At 44.9% G+C, this 12,966-nt stretch overlaps 1 protein-coding gene across 2 annotated transcripts in view; it reads left to right on the forward strand.

Annotated features, from left to right (window-relative positions):
• LOC118400618 (proto-oncogene tyrosine-protein kinase Src-like) overlaps positions 1 to 10,630 on the forward strand; it is a 30,429-nt gene extending 19,799 nt beyond the window's left edge. Inside the window, exons 4-13 of one of the 2 annotated variants that reach the window (XM_052474040.1) lie at positions 1,911 to 1,928; positions 2,378 to 2,476; positions 3,237 to 3,340; positions 3,809 to 3,958; positions 5,824 to 5,979; positions 6,214 to 6,393; positions 6,614 to 6,690; positions 7,425 to 7,578; positions 9,283 to 9,414; positions 10,402 to 10,630. In XM_052474040.1, the coding sequence (XP_052330000.1) occupies positions 1,911 to 1,928; positions 2,378 to 2,476; positions 3,237 to 3,340; positions 3,809 to 3,958; positions 5,824 to 5,979; positions 6,214 to 6,393; positions 6,614 to 6,690; positions 7,425 to 7,578; positions 9,283 to 9,414; positions 10,402 to 10,610 (1,279 nt within the window). In that variant the 3' untranslated portion in view covers positions 10,611 to 10,630. The remainder of the gene's footprint in view (positions 1 to 1,910; positions 1,929 to 2,377; positions 2,477 to 3,236; positions 3,341 to 3,808; positions 3,959 to 5,823; positions 5,980 to 6,213; positions 6,394 to 6,613; positions 6,691 to 7,424; positions 7,579 to 9,282; positions 9,415 to 10,401) is intronic. The other variant, XM_052474041.1, reaches the window with a different exon arrangement.
• Positions 10,631 to 12,966: the final 2,336 nt, after the last annotated feature.

Consider the following 12,966-nt stretch of genomic DNA (forward strand, 5'->3'; position numbering starts at 1 on the left):
ACACACACACACACACACACACACACACACACACACACACACACACACACACACACACACACACACACACACACACACACACACACACACACACACACACACACACACAACACACACATACAGTTGAAGTCGGAAGTTTACATACACTGAGGTTGGAGTCATTAAAACTAGTTTTTCAACCACTCCACAAATTTCTTGTTAACAAACTATAGTTTTGGCAAGTCGGTTAGGAAGTAATTTTTCCAACAGTTGTTAACAGACAGATTATTTCACATATAATTCACTGTATCACAATTCCAGTGGGTCAGAAGTTTACATACACTAAGTTGACTGGGCCTTTAAACAGCTTGGAAAATTCCAGAAAATTATGTCATGGCTTTAGAAGCTTCTGATAGGCTAATTGACCTAATTTGAGTCAATTGGAGGTGTACCTGTGGATGTATTTCAAGGCCTACCTTCAAACTCAGTGACTCTTTGCTTGACATCATAGGAAAATCAAAAGAAATCAGCTAAGACCTCAGAAAAAACTGTAGACCTCCACAAGTCTGGTTCATCCTTGGAGCAATTTCCAAATGCCTGAAGGTACCACGTTCCTCTGTAGAAACAATAGTACGCAAGTATAACCACCATGGGACCACGCAGCCGTCATACCTCTCAGGAAGGAGACGTCTTCTGTCTCCAAGAGATGAAAGTACTTTGGTATGAAAAATGTCAATCAATCTCAGAACAACATCAAAGGACCTTGTGAAGATGCTGGAGGAAACGGGTACAAAAGTATCTATATCCAGAGTAAAACGAGTCCTATTTCGACATAACCTGAAAGGCCGCTCAGCAAGGAAGAAGCCACTGCTCCAAAACCGCCATAAAAAAGCCAGACTACGGTTTGCAACTGCACATGGGGACAAAGATCGTACTTTTTGGAGAAATGTCCTCTGGTCTGATGAAACAAAAATAGAACTGTTTGGCCATAATGAACGTCGTTATGTTTGGAGGAAAAAGGGGGAGGCTTGCAAGCCAAAGAATACCATCCCAACCGTGAAGCACTGGGGTAGCAGCATCATGTTCTGGGGGTGCTTTGCTGCAGGAGGGACTGGTGCACTTCACAAAGTAGATGGCATCATGAGGGGGAAAAATGGATGTGGATATATTAAAGCAACATCTCAAGACATCAGTCTTGACCAAGTTAAAGCTTGGTCGCAAATGGGTCTTCCAAATGGACAATGACCCCAAGCATACATCCAAAGTTGTGGCAAAATGGCTTAAGGACAACAAGGTCAAGGTATTGGAGTGGCCATCACAAAGCCCTGACCTCAATCTTCTAGAAAATTTGTGGGCAGAACTGAAAGTGTGCGAGCAAGGAGGCCTACAAACCTGACTCGGTTAGCCCAGCTCTGTCGGGAGGAATGGGCCAAAATTCACCCAACGTATTGTGGGAATCTTGTGGAAGGATACTCAAAACATTTGACCCAAGTTAAACAATTTTAAAGGCAATGCCACCAAATACTAATTGAGTGTATGTAAACTTCTGACCCACTGGGAATGTGATGAAAGAAATAAAAGCTGAAATAAATCATTTTCTCTACCATTATTCTGACATTTCATATTCTTAAAATAAAGTGGTGAAAATAAAGTGGTGATCCTAACTGAACCAAGACAGAGAATGTTTACTTGGATTAAACGTCAGGAATTGTGAAAAACTGATTTGAAATGTATTTAGCTCAGGTGTATGTAAACTTCTTACTTCAACTGTGAGTGTGTATATATATAATCACACACACACAGTTAGTTGATGCTACTGTTCTATGGTCTGGTCTTGTGTGTTCTGCAGTTTGCTGCATTTCTTTCTGTGTGTTTTTGATGTTCTCTGCTGTCTGTTATTTCCCTCTCTCATGCTTCATGGTTTCTCTTAGGAGAAAGTACAGCTTCAGGTCAGTGAACTAATCCTTTCTGATCCCCCTGTCTTAACTTCTCGTCACCTTTCCTCTTCCCGATCAACCCCATTTTTCCTCAGTGTGCACTGAGGTGATGTGTGTCAGCTCAACCTACAACAAACCAAACCATTTGTGCTTATGAACTCAAAGGCAAAATGACAGTGTGTGAAGTACGTTTTGTCATTGTTTTCACTTGGTTTCCCTGTTTTTTAAATTATTATTTAGTCAAGAGAGGTTAAGATATTTTTTGATCCTATGAATGTCATGGTGTCACAGTGTCCTCCACTGGTTTACTCCCAGGGCTGTTTTTAGGCTTCAACCACGGTCAAATGTGTCTATCTGATGTGAGTGACCAGTTAGTACTCTGAATGAACCCAGGGAGGGCTTCTGGTTGTCCAAGTCAATAACCCTGTCATCAACTCCTTCTCTCCTCTGTCTCGCTGCAGGGAAGGGGACTGGTGGCTGGCTCGCTCTCTGACTACCGGAGAAAGTGGTTACATCCCCAGCAACTATGTGGCCCCCTCTGACTCCATTCAAGCAGAAGAGTACATCAACTTTTTTATTTTATTTATCTCGATCTTTCCTGTTTTTATCAAGTTATAAAATGTATACTTTTTTTTGGGAAACAGCCGTGGGTTTAGAATGCTGAGATGGAGCTAGGGTTGCAAAATGCTGGTAACTTTGCCTATATTCCCAGTTTTTCCAGACATTTTGGTTGGCAGATTCCTGGAATCAGAAAGAAATGTGGAATCCTCCAACCAGGATTTCTGGAAAAACCTGGGAATTTTGTTACTAGAATGTTGCAACCCTAGAAGAAGCAGCATGGTGTCCAGCTTTAATAACATTGGCTAAACTCTCTCTAAGATGTATGATTATGGACAAACCCATCTGGATAGTAAAATACCCTGGTCTCAGATGTACTTCAGATGTACTTCAGTGGGGCTCCATAAGGATATTAAAGGCACAGTTTCCCTCCAAAATCACAGTTTGTTAGGCATTTTCATTTCTCAAAAGTGGCCTTCTGATGGCATAACTCCATGTCCCAGACCATCTGTTTTGTAGATCCACCTATATGCCACAATCAAAAATATGTTGGAAAAGATAAGCACTGCATAATTTCCCCACAAAATGTATGTGCTAATAAAGCTGGATCGACACAATACCACTGGAACGTGGACTCGTTGACGTGACACTTTTTTTGAGGTCTGAATACGTGATGCAACTATGCTTTTGGAGTGCAATGCCACTTTGCTCAGTGGCAGGTTCTCACTGTTCTTTCTCACTCACTCTGGCCCACTTTCACAGGTGGTATTTTGGGAAAATAACTCGGCGCGACTCAGAGAGGCTCCTTTTGAGTTTACAGAACCGACGAGGCACCTTCCTGGTCCGAGAGAGCGAGACCACCAAGGGTGAGAAGTACCCCTCAGAGAGCGACAGACATTTTAGACGTGGAGTAGAAGCACTGTTACATTATTGTCAAATTCCTTGTTGAAGTTTCCTCTTTTTATTGTGAAGTAGTAAATTTGAACACAGAATGAACTCACCAAACGGTTGAAGAGGCACTTTGTCCCTCTCCCCTAAACAATGACAGAAATGCAGTGAAACTGACTTGTAGGTCTAGAGTTGAGTTTGAGGGTAATGAGGTCATGTGGTGTAGTTTATGCTGTGAACATGCAGTGTGCTAATGTGTGTAGTGTGGAACACTAGATGCGTAACTAGCTGGATTGGAGTATGACTACTACAGATGTCCAGGTGATCCATTCAAACTTGAAGTTAACTGGTTTTGACCCACACATTACTTCTTCCACACACACAGAAGCAGAGAGATGATACAGACAATGTATCAAATTATTTTGTAATTCTATTTTTCTGCACAGGGGCCTACTGCCTGTCCGTGTTGGACTACGACAACACCAAAGGTCTCAACGTCAAACATTACAAGATACGCAAGCTAGACAGCGGTGGTTTCTACATCACCTCACGCACCCAGTTCAGCAGCCTGCAGCAGCTGGTCTACCACTATCATAGTGAGTACACCGCTCGTCTATTACTGTTGCGGAGAGAAACCAGCTGATCTGTTACTGTCGCAGTGAGTAACCAGCTGGTCTTTTATTGTTGCAGTGAGTAACCAGCTGATCTGTTACTGTCGCAGTGAGTAACCAGCTGGTATGTTACTGTCGCAGTGAGTAACCAGCTGATCTGTTACTGTCGCAGTGAGTAACCAGCTGGTCTTTTACTGTTGCAGTGAGTTACCAGCTGGTCTTTTACTGTTGCAGTGAGTAACCAGCTGATCTATTACTGTCGCAGTGAGTAACCAGCTGGTCTATTAATAATAATAATAATAATAATATATGCCATTTACTGACTTACAGTCATGTGTGCATACATTCCAGCTGGTCTGTTACCCTGTTACAAGCGCCATGACCAACTGAGCTACAGGACCACCTATTACTGTCGCAGTGAGTAACCAGCTGGTCTGTTACTGTCGCAGTGACTAACCAGCCGGTCTTACTGTCGTAGTGAGTAACCAGCTGGTATGTTACTGTCCCGGTGAGTAACCCCCTGGTCTGTTACTGTCCCGGTGAGTAACCCCCTGGTATGTTACTGTCCCGGTGAGTAACCCTCTGGTATGTTACTGTCCCGGTGAGTAACCCTCTGGTATGTTACTGTCGTGGTGAGTAACACGCTGGTCCGTTACTGTCACGGTGAGTAACGTATTATATTAGCACCTTATATGTTAATAGATGCTTACAAGCATGATTATTATACAGCCAGTAACACCAAAATGTAAGTGAATGTGTTGGTGTTTATTTGTTCATGTACTGTAATATGGTGTAAAGTCAAGGGCATGGTTTGAGCAATTCAGTCGTTCTGTTTCACAACCGTTTCCAATTAGTGTAAAGTGCAATGGCTATCTGTCTCCGGACTTGAACCCCATTGAAAACCTGTGGTTTGGATTGAAGAGGTACAGACATATCAAGGATATCAAGGTTCTGGAAAGATTCTGTATGGCGGAATGGTCCAAGATCCCTCCGAATGTGTTCTCCAACCTCATTAAACATTTTAGAAAAAGGCTCAGTTTTGTCATTCTTGCAAGGGGAGGTATTGTTTATATGTTAAACAAAATATTTTTCTATGATCAATTGTATTAAAAAATATAATTCCCAAAGTTTTTTGCAAACAGTATAGCTGAGTATTTGAATTATTTATTTTGTATTGTGATTTTTGCTAATTTTTATCAAGGCTGTCAATAATTTCCGACCCAACTGTATATTTTAAATATATCATTTTTGTTACGCAGTGTCTTTGTCAATAATACATCAAAGTGAAACCGAATACAGACGACACAGACAGAATAACTCAATAAGAATATTGAACACACGTCTTTATTTGAAACTTTTTACCCCTTTTTCTCCCCAATTTCATGGTATCCAATCGGTAGTTAGTCTTGCCCATCGCTGCAACTCCGATACGAACTCGGGAGAGACAAAGGTTAAGAGTCATGCGTGCGCCAAAACACGAAACTGACAAGCCGCACTGCTTCTTGACACACTGCTCGCTTAACCCGGAAGCCAGCGGCTACAATGTGTCGGAGGAAACACCGTACACCTGGTGACCAATGTCAGCGTGCATGCGCCCGGCCCGCCACGAGTTGGTAGGGCTTGGGATCGAACCCGGGTCTGTAGTGACGCCTCTAGCACTGCGATGCAGTGCCTTAAGACAGCTGCGCCACTCAGGAGGCCAAACACATTTCTGACACTTGTCAGATGTGCCAATCTCTCAGAAAACCCAAAACAACTGTCTCGGTGGATAGTGTTAACAAGGGTGAAGAGTTCCAGTTGTCTAGGTGGTGACGGTATGCCTCGCTCTGTCTTCCCGTACTGAACCACAGAGCATGCAGATGGACTGTGCCACTGTCTGACAGAGGTGTGTCCGATGCTGAAGCCTCAGACCCAGGGCCTGGCCCGCGACGCCTGGGAGATATCCCGGGAGTCCCTCCACCTCGACCTCAAACTGGGCCAGGGCTGCTTCGGAGAGGTCTGGATGGGTAAGACACACACACACACACACTGTTTTTTGAAGTATAGATGATTAATAAATAGTCTTTTAACATACACCTTTATTCCAACTTCATGTATTTCAACTGTAACTTAATGTAAGGACTGTGTAGTTAGTTGTGGCAGAAACGTGGGTCTGTTCCATGGGCTGTCCTGTGTACTCCTTTAGCTTCGTTGGCTAGGTACTCTGGGTACTCTGACCCATGGCTACTGTGTTTCTAAAGGGACATGGAATGGTACAACGCGGGTGGCCATCAAGACCCTGAAGACGGGTACCATGTCCCCAGAGGCCTTCCTCCAGGAAGCCCAGGTCATGAAGAAGCTGAGACACGAGAAACTGGTGCAGCTCTACGCCGTGGTGTCTGAGGAACCCATCTACATCGTCACCGAGTACATGAGCCAAGGTAACAGTAGAGCAATCATCATCATCATCATCATCATCGCTGACTACATGGGCTGTGGTCCAGGCTGGTCTTCACGTGTGTATGCGCACACACACACACACACACACACACACACACACACACACACACACACACACACACACACGTTGTTCTTGTGTTGCCTTTCTCCTGCCTTCTCTCTCTTTCTCTCAGTATTCTGATAACACTGTCGCTCTCATAGGTAGCCTGTTGGACTTCCTGAAAGGCGACACGGGCAAGCTGCTACGTCTACCCCAGTTAGTGGATATGGCATCTCAGGTGGGACAAACGCTACAATGTTCAATACCTTTTGGCATAATGGTCTTATTTCAGTTGATTTTAAGTTTTCTCCTCTTTTGTTAATTTTTACTCCGAATTTTCTTTCTCTCTCTCGCTGTGTCTCTCACTCTCCGTCTCTCTCTCTCTCTCCCCGTGTCTCTCTCTCTCGCTGTGTCTCTCTCTCTCTCCCTGTCTCTCTCCCCGTGTCTCTCTCTCTCCCCGTGTCTCTCTCTCTCCCCGTGTCTCTCTCTCTCCCCGTGTCTCTCTCTCTCTCTCTCTCCCGCTGTCTCTCTCTCTCGCTGTCTCTCTCTCTCACTGTGTCTCTCTCTCTCGCTGTGTCTCTCACTCTCCGTGTCTCTCTCTCTCTCCCCGTGTCTCTCTCTCTATCGCTGTGTCTCTCTCTCTCTCCCTGTCTCTCTCTCCCCGTGTCTCTCTCTCTCCCCGTGTCTCTCTCTCTCCCCGTGTCTCTCTCTCTCTGCTCTCTCTCTCTCTCTCTCTCTCTCTCTCTCTCTCTCTGTGTCTCTCTCTCTCCGTGTCTCTCTCTCTCTCGCTGTGTCTCTCTCTCTCGCTGTCTCTCTCTCTCGCTGTGTCTCTCTCTCTCGCTGTGTCTCTCTCTCTCGATGTGTCTCTCTCTCTCTCTCCGTGTCTCTCTCACTCTCCGTGTCTCTCTCACTCTCCGTGTCTCTCTCTCTCCCCGTGTCTCTCTCTCTCTCCGTGTCTCTGTGTGTGTATAGATTGCAGCAGGGATGGCATACGTAGAGAGAATGAACTACGTCCACAGAGACCTCAGGGCTGCCAACATCCTGGTCGGGGACAACCTGGCATGTAAAGTGGCCGACTTCGGTTTGGCCCGCCTCATAGAGGACAACGAGTACACTGCTAGACAGGGTAAGGCTTCAGTCAACGAGTACACTGCTAGACAGGGTAAGGCTTCAGTCAACGAGTACACTGCTAGACAGGGCAAGGCTTCAGTGAACGAGTACACTGCTAGACAGGGCAAGGCTTCAGTCAACGAGTACACTGCTAGACAGGGTAAGGCTTCAGTCAACGAGTACACTGCTAGACAGGGTAAGGCTTCAGTCAACGAGTACACTGCTAGACAGGGTAAGTCTTCAGTCAACGAGTACACTGCTAGACAGGGCAAGGCTTCAGTCAACGAGTACACTGCTAGACAGGGTAAGGCTTCAGTCAACGAGTACACTGCTAGACAGGGTAAGGCTTCAGTCAACGAGTACACTGCTAGACAGGGTAAGGCTTCAGTCAACGAGTACACTGCTAGACAGGGCAAGGCTTCAGTCAACGAGTACACTGCTAGACAGGGTAAGGCTTCAGTCAACGAGTACACTGCTAGACAGGGTAAGGCTTCAGTCAACGAGTACACTGCTAGACAGGGCATGGCTTCAGTCAACGAGTACACTGCTAGACAGGGTAAGGCTTCAGTCAACGAGTACACTGCTAGAGAGGGCAAGGCTTCAGTCAACGAGTACACTGCTAGAGAGGGCAAGGCTTCAGTACACTGCTAGACAGGATAAGGCTTCAGTACACTGCTAGACAGGGTAAGGCTTCAGTACACTGCTAGACAGGGTAAGGCTTAAGTACACTGCTGGACAGGGTAAGGCTTCAGTACACTGCTAGACAGGGTAAGGCATCCCTTTTTATCCTGGTCTTGGAGGACCCCTGTTTATCCTGGTCTTGGAGGACCCCTGTTTATCCTGGTCTTGGAGGACCCCTGTTTATCCTGGTCTTGGAGGACCCCTGTTTATCCTGGTCTTGGAGGACCCCTGTTTATCCTGGTCTTGGAGGATCCCTGTTTATCCTGGTCTTGGAGGACCCCTGTTTATCCTGGTCTTGGAGGACCCCTGTTTATCCTGGTTTATATCCTGGTCTTGGAGGATCCCTGTTTATCCTGGTCTTGGAGGACCCCTGTTTATCCTGGTCTTGGAGGACCCCTGTTTATCCTGGTCTTGGAGGACCCCTGTTTATCCTGGTCTTGGAGGACCCCTGTTTATCCTGGTCTTGGAGGATCCCTGTTTATCCTGGTCTTGGAGGACCCCTGTTTATCCTGGTCTTGGAGGACCCCTGTTTATCCTGGTCTTGGAGGACCCCTGTTTATCCTGGTCTTGGAGGACCCCTGTTTATCCTGGTCTTGGAGGACCCCTGTTTATCCTGGTTTTCTTTCCAACTGGTCTCGGTGTGTAAAGTGGACAACTTTAGCCTGCCGCCACCTCCTCATAGAAGATAATGTGTACATTGCCAGACAGGGTTCTGCTCTGGTCTGGGTCCAATATCTCTATGTAATGTATGTCCTAAGCCTGTTTTTGGAGGACCCCTGCTTCACCTGGTCTCTTGATTACTTGTGTTTATTGTTTTTAAAGTCGTTCGATGCAGACTTTGTAAGAAAGGGGCTGAATAACTTCAGGAAAATGTACTAATTCTGACTCTGTGAAAGGTCAAGTTTTCCATTTGGCAGAGATTGTAGAGAGGCTCAACTCTAGCCTTGTTTTTAGGAAAATAGGCTTGTATTGATGTATTCTAGTTAAAACAGTGGTCTTTTATCAGAGTGTGTCATCAATCAGGGTTTTGTTTCCCCAGGTGCCAAGTTCCCCATTAAGTGGACCGCGCCAGAGGCTGCACTCTACGGACGCTTCACCATCAAGTCAGATGTCTGGTCATTCGGGGTCCTGCTCACTGAACTGGCCACTAAAGGCAGAGTCCCATATCCAGGTACCGGTGACTTTTCTTCATGAAAACATCAAGACAAGTAGTTACACACTCTGCTCACAATAGGTATAAAACACCAAGGTGTTGACACACAATGCCTCTTCAGGTTTACATATAGGGTGTACTTCAAATCCAATGTATTTGTCACATACACATGGTTAGCAGATGTTAATGTGAGTGTAGCGAAATGCTTGTGCTTCTAGTTCCGACAATGCAGTAATAACCAACGAGTAATCTAACGAACAATTCCAAAACTACTACCTTATAGACACTAGTGTAAAGGGATAAAGAATATGTACATAAAGATATATGAATGAGCGATGGTACAGAACGGCATAGGCAAGATACAGTAGATGATTTTGAGTACAGTATAGAAATACGAGATGATTAATGTATGGTATATTAACATAAAGCGCCATAGTTTAAAGTGGCTAGTGATACATGTATTACATAAAAATGGCAAGATGCAGTAGATGATATAGAGTACAGTATATACATATGAGATGAGTAATGTATACTTTGTTTATATATACAGTATACATTGATTACATATACAGTGTACTTTAATTACATATACAGTATACTTTGTTTACATATACAGTATACGTTGTTTACATATACAGTGTACTTTGTTTACATATACAGTGTACTTTGTTTACATATACAGTGTACTTTGTTTACATATACAGTATAATTTGATTACATATATGGTATACTTTGACTAAACAGTCGTCCAAGATGAGGAGTTGCATACAATTGCACTTAGAAGGAAGTGAAGGGTTGGTCTTTTTTCTGTGTGTTTATTTCTAATATAAATTAGGGGTGTTGGATTGAATGCTATGTTATTTTTAGCTATTATTTGATTTCCTAGTGGAATCATGTGCAGTACAAAAGTTGAACAGGTTTTGTAGAAAAACACTGTCGAACGTGTTTCTCTCTCTTCTCTCCCTCTATTTCTATCTATCTATCCCCTCCATACACTGTCTTCAGGAATGGTGAACCGGGAGGTGTTGGATCAGGTGGAGCGTGGCTACCGGATGCCCTGCCCTGCTGAGTGCCCAGCCTCCATGCACGAGCTCATGCTCACCTGCTGGAGGAAGGACGCAGAGGAGCGGCCCACCTTCGAGTACCTGCAGGGCTTCCTGGAGGACTACTTCACCTCCACTGAGCCCCAGTACCAGCCTGGGGAGAACCTATAAGGCTCAGGGACATCTCCCCCCGGGCCTTATGGATGGACTTTCCCACCCCCCTGCCCAATGCCCACCCATGTCGCTGCCTACCCCTCACTGCACGCTGATCATGGGTCAGGTTTGTGTTATTTCCCCACTGTAATGGACTATGGTTAAGGTTGGTTTAGGAGTGGGAAGAAAATAGTAGCTGATCCTTGACCTGTTGTTATGGGTGACTTCTAACCTGGAACTACAGAGACAGGTTTTGTGGGGACTGTCATAGTGGTTGAGGGTTGGACTGATGCGAAAGGTGCTGATCCTAGATCTGTGGAGGAAAGATGGTAAGTGTCCTAAGGTGGAGTAGGGTGCAGTTGCCCCTGGATGCTGATCTCGGGTCAGTTCAGCATTTTCTCCACTAATGGTTAAGATCAGGGGAGGGGAAGCTGATCCTAGATCTGTAGCTAGGAGAAACTTCAACCCGAAGTATCCTAAGGAAGGACGGAGGATAGTGAGATGGAACATGGCCACTGTTTTGACCCTCCCTCTCTGTCCTCGTCCCTTTCTCATCAAAGGCTTTGCCCGGAATCCGTTCAAAGTTTTCCCAACGTGTGCACTTATGCACTACCTGTCAAGCATTGGATTAGTGTAAGCATTGGCTATACTAGAGGAAGTCTCCCTCATTGTTGAAATCCTCAAGGGGGAGTGTGCAAGTGCACACTTGCAAGTTTGGAGAAATTAGAAGCAGCCATAGCATCTGACCTCTCCACCTCCTCTCCTCTTGCAGAGCGCTGCCAACATGGCACCGGTGCCGAAGGAACGTCCGTCTGTTTTTCCTCTCTCTTGTGCATACCAAATGGCTCCCTATTACCTACATACATGTAGTGCACTACTTTTGACCAGAGCCCTATGGGAATAGGGCCAGAAATAGGACCCTAGGGCTCAGGTCAAAAATTGTGCACTATGTAGAGAATAGGGAGCCATTAGGGATGTAACTTCTGTGGGTCTGTCTTTCTGTCTCCCTTTCTTTGTCTATTTCCTCCTCTCTCACTCTCTCTCTCTCTCCCTTTCTTTGTCTATTTCCTCCTCTCTCTCTCCCTTTCTTTGTATATTTCCTCCTCTCTCTCTCTCTCTCTCCCTTTCTTTGTCTATTTCCTCTCTCTCTCTCTCTCTCTCTCTCCCTTTCTTTGTCTATTTCCTCCTCTCTCTCCCTTTCTTTGTCTATTTCCTCCTCTCTCTCTCTCCCTTTGTCTATTTCCTCCTCTCTCTCTCTCCCTTTGTCTATTTCCTCCTCTCTCTCTCCTCCTTTGTCTATTTCCTCTCTCTCTCTCTCCCTATCTTTGTCTATTTCCTCCTCTCTCTCTCTCTCTTTGTCTATTTCCTCCTCTCTCTCTCTCTCCTTTGTCTATTTCCTCCTCTCTCTCTCTCCCTTTGTCTCTCTCTCCCTTTCTTTGTCTATTTCCTCCTCTCTCTCTCCTCTCTCTCTCCTTTGTCTTTGTCTATTTCCTCTCTCTCTCTCTCTTTGTCTATTTCCTCCTCTCTCTCTCTCTTTCTTTGTCTATTTCCTCCTCTCTCTATTTCCTCCTCTCTCTCCCTTTGTCTATTTCCTCCTTTCTTCTTTGTCTATTTCCTCCTCTCTCTCTCTCCTCTCCTTTCTTTGTCTATTTCCTCCTCTCTCTCTCTCTCTCTCTCCCTTTCTTTGTCTATTTCCTCCTCTCTCTCTCTCCTTTTCTTCTTCTTCTATTTCCTCCTCTCTCTCTCTCCCTTTCTTTGTTTATTTCCACCTCTCTCTCTCCCTTTCTTTGTCTATTTCCTCCTCTCTCTCCTTTTCTTCTTCTTCTATTTCCTCCTCTCTCTCCTTTTCTTCTTCTTCTATTTCCTCCTCTCTCTCCGGTATTCTCTAGTGCTGCTTCCTCCAGGTCTCCAACTCTCACATTGAATTTTTTGAAAGTTTTTATTTGTTTTGTTGTCTAAAGATGCTGCTTCTTTCTTTCTTCCTCTGTCAATAAAACTGAAACGTTGTAAAGCTCCCAGACAGTTTCACATGAAATGTATCGGATGACAGCATTGTATACTCATAGAAGTGATGTCAAGCGTACTTTGTGCTAATAGACTCCCTGCTAGTACAATTGCACTTGGGTCATGTTCGCGATTTAAAAACATTTTGCAACAGAAAATGAAAATGTAGGGTTTGTTATGAGATAAGCCCTCTTTGTTCATGCCTTTTCTCGTCCGTTGAACACAGCTCTGTTTGTTGTTGTTGTGTGCAATCACCCTGAGATTATTGGGACTTAGTTGTACAATCATTAGAACGGCTTATTGAGGACCCCAAAACTTTCATTCTTAAATGCATTCCCTTTAATGTGGTTTGTGAAATAAGCAGGGTACT

This window comes from Oncorhynchus keta, chromosome 21, assembly GCF_023373465.1.
Source record: "Oncorhynchus keta strain PuntledgeMale-10-30-2019 chromosome 21, Oket_V2, whole genome shotgun sequence".
NCBI lineage: Eukaryota > Metazoa > Chordata > Actinopteri > Salmoniformes > Salmonidae > Oncorhynchus > Oncorhynchus keta.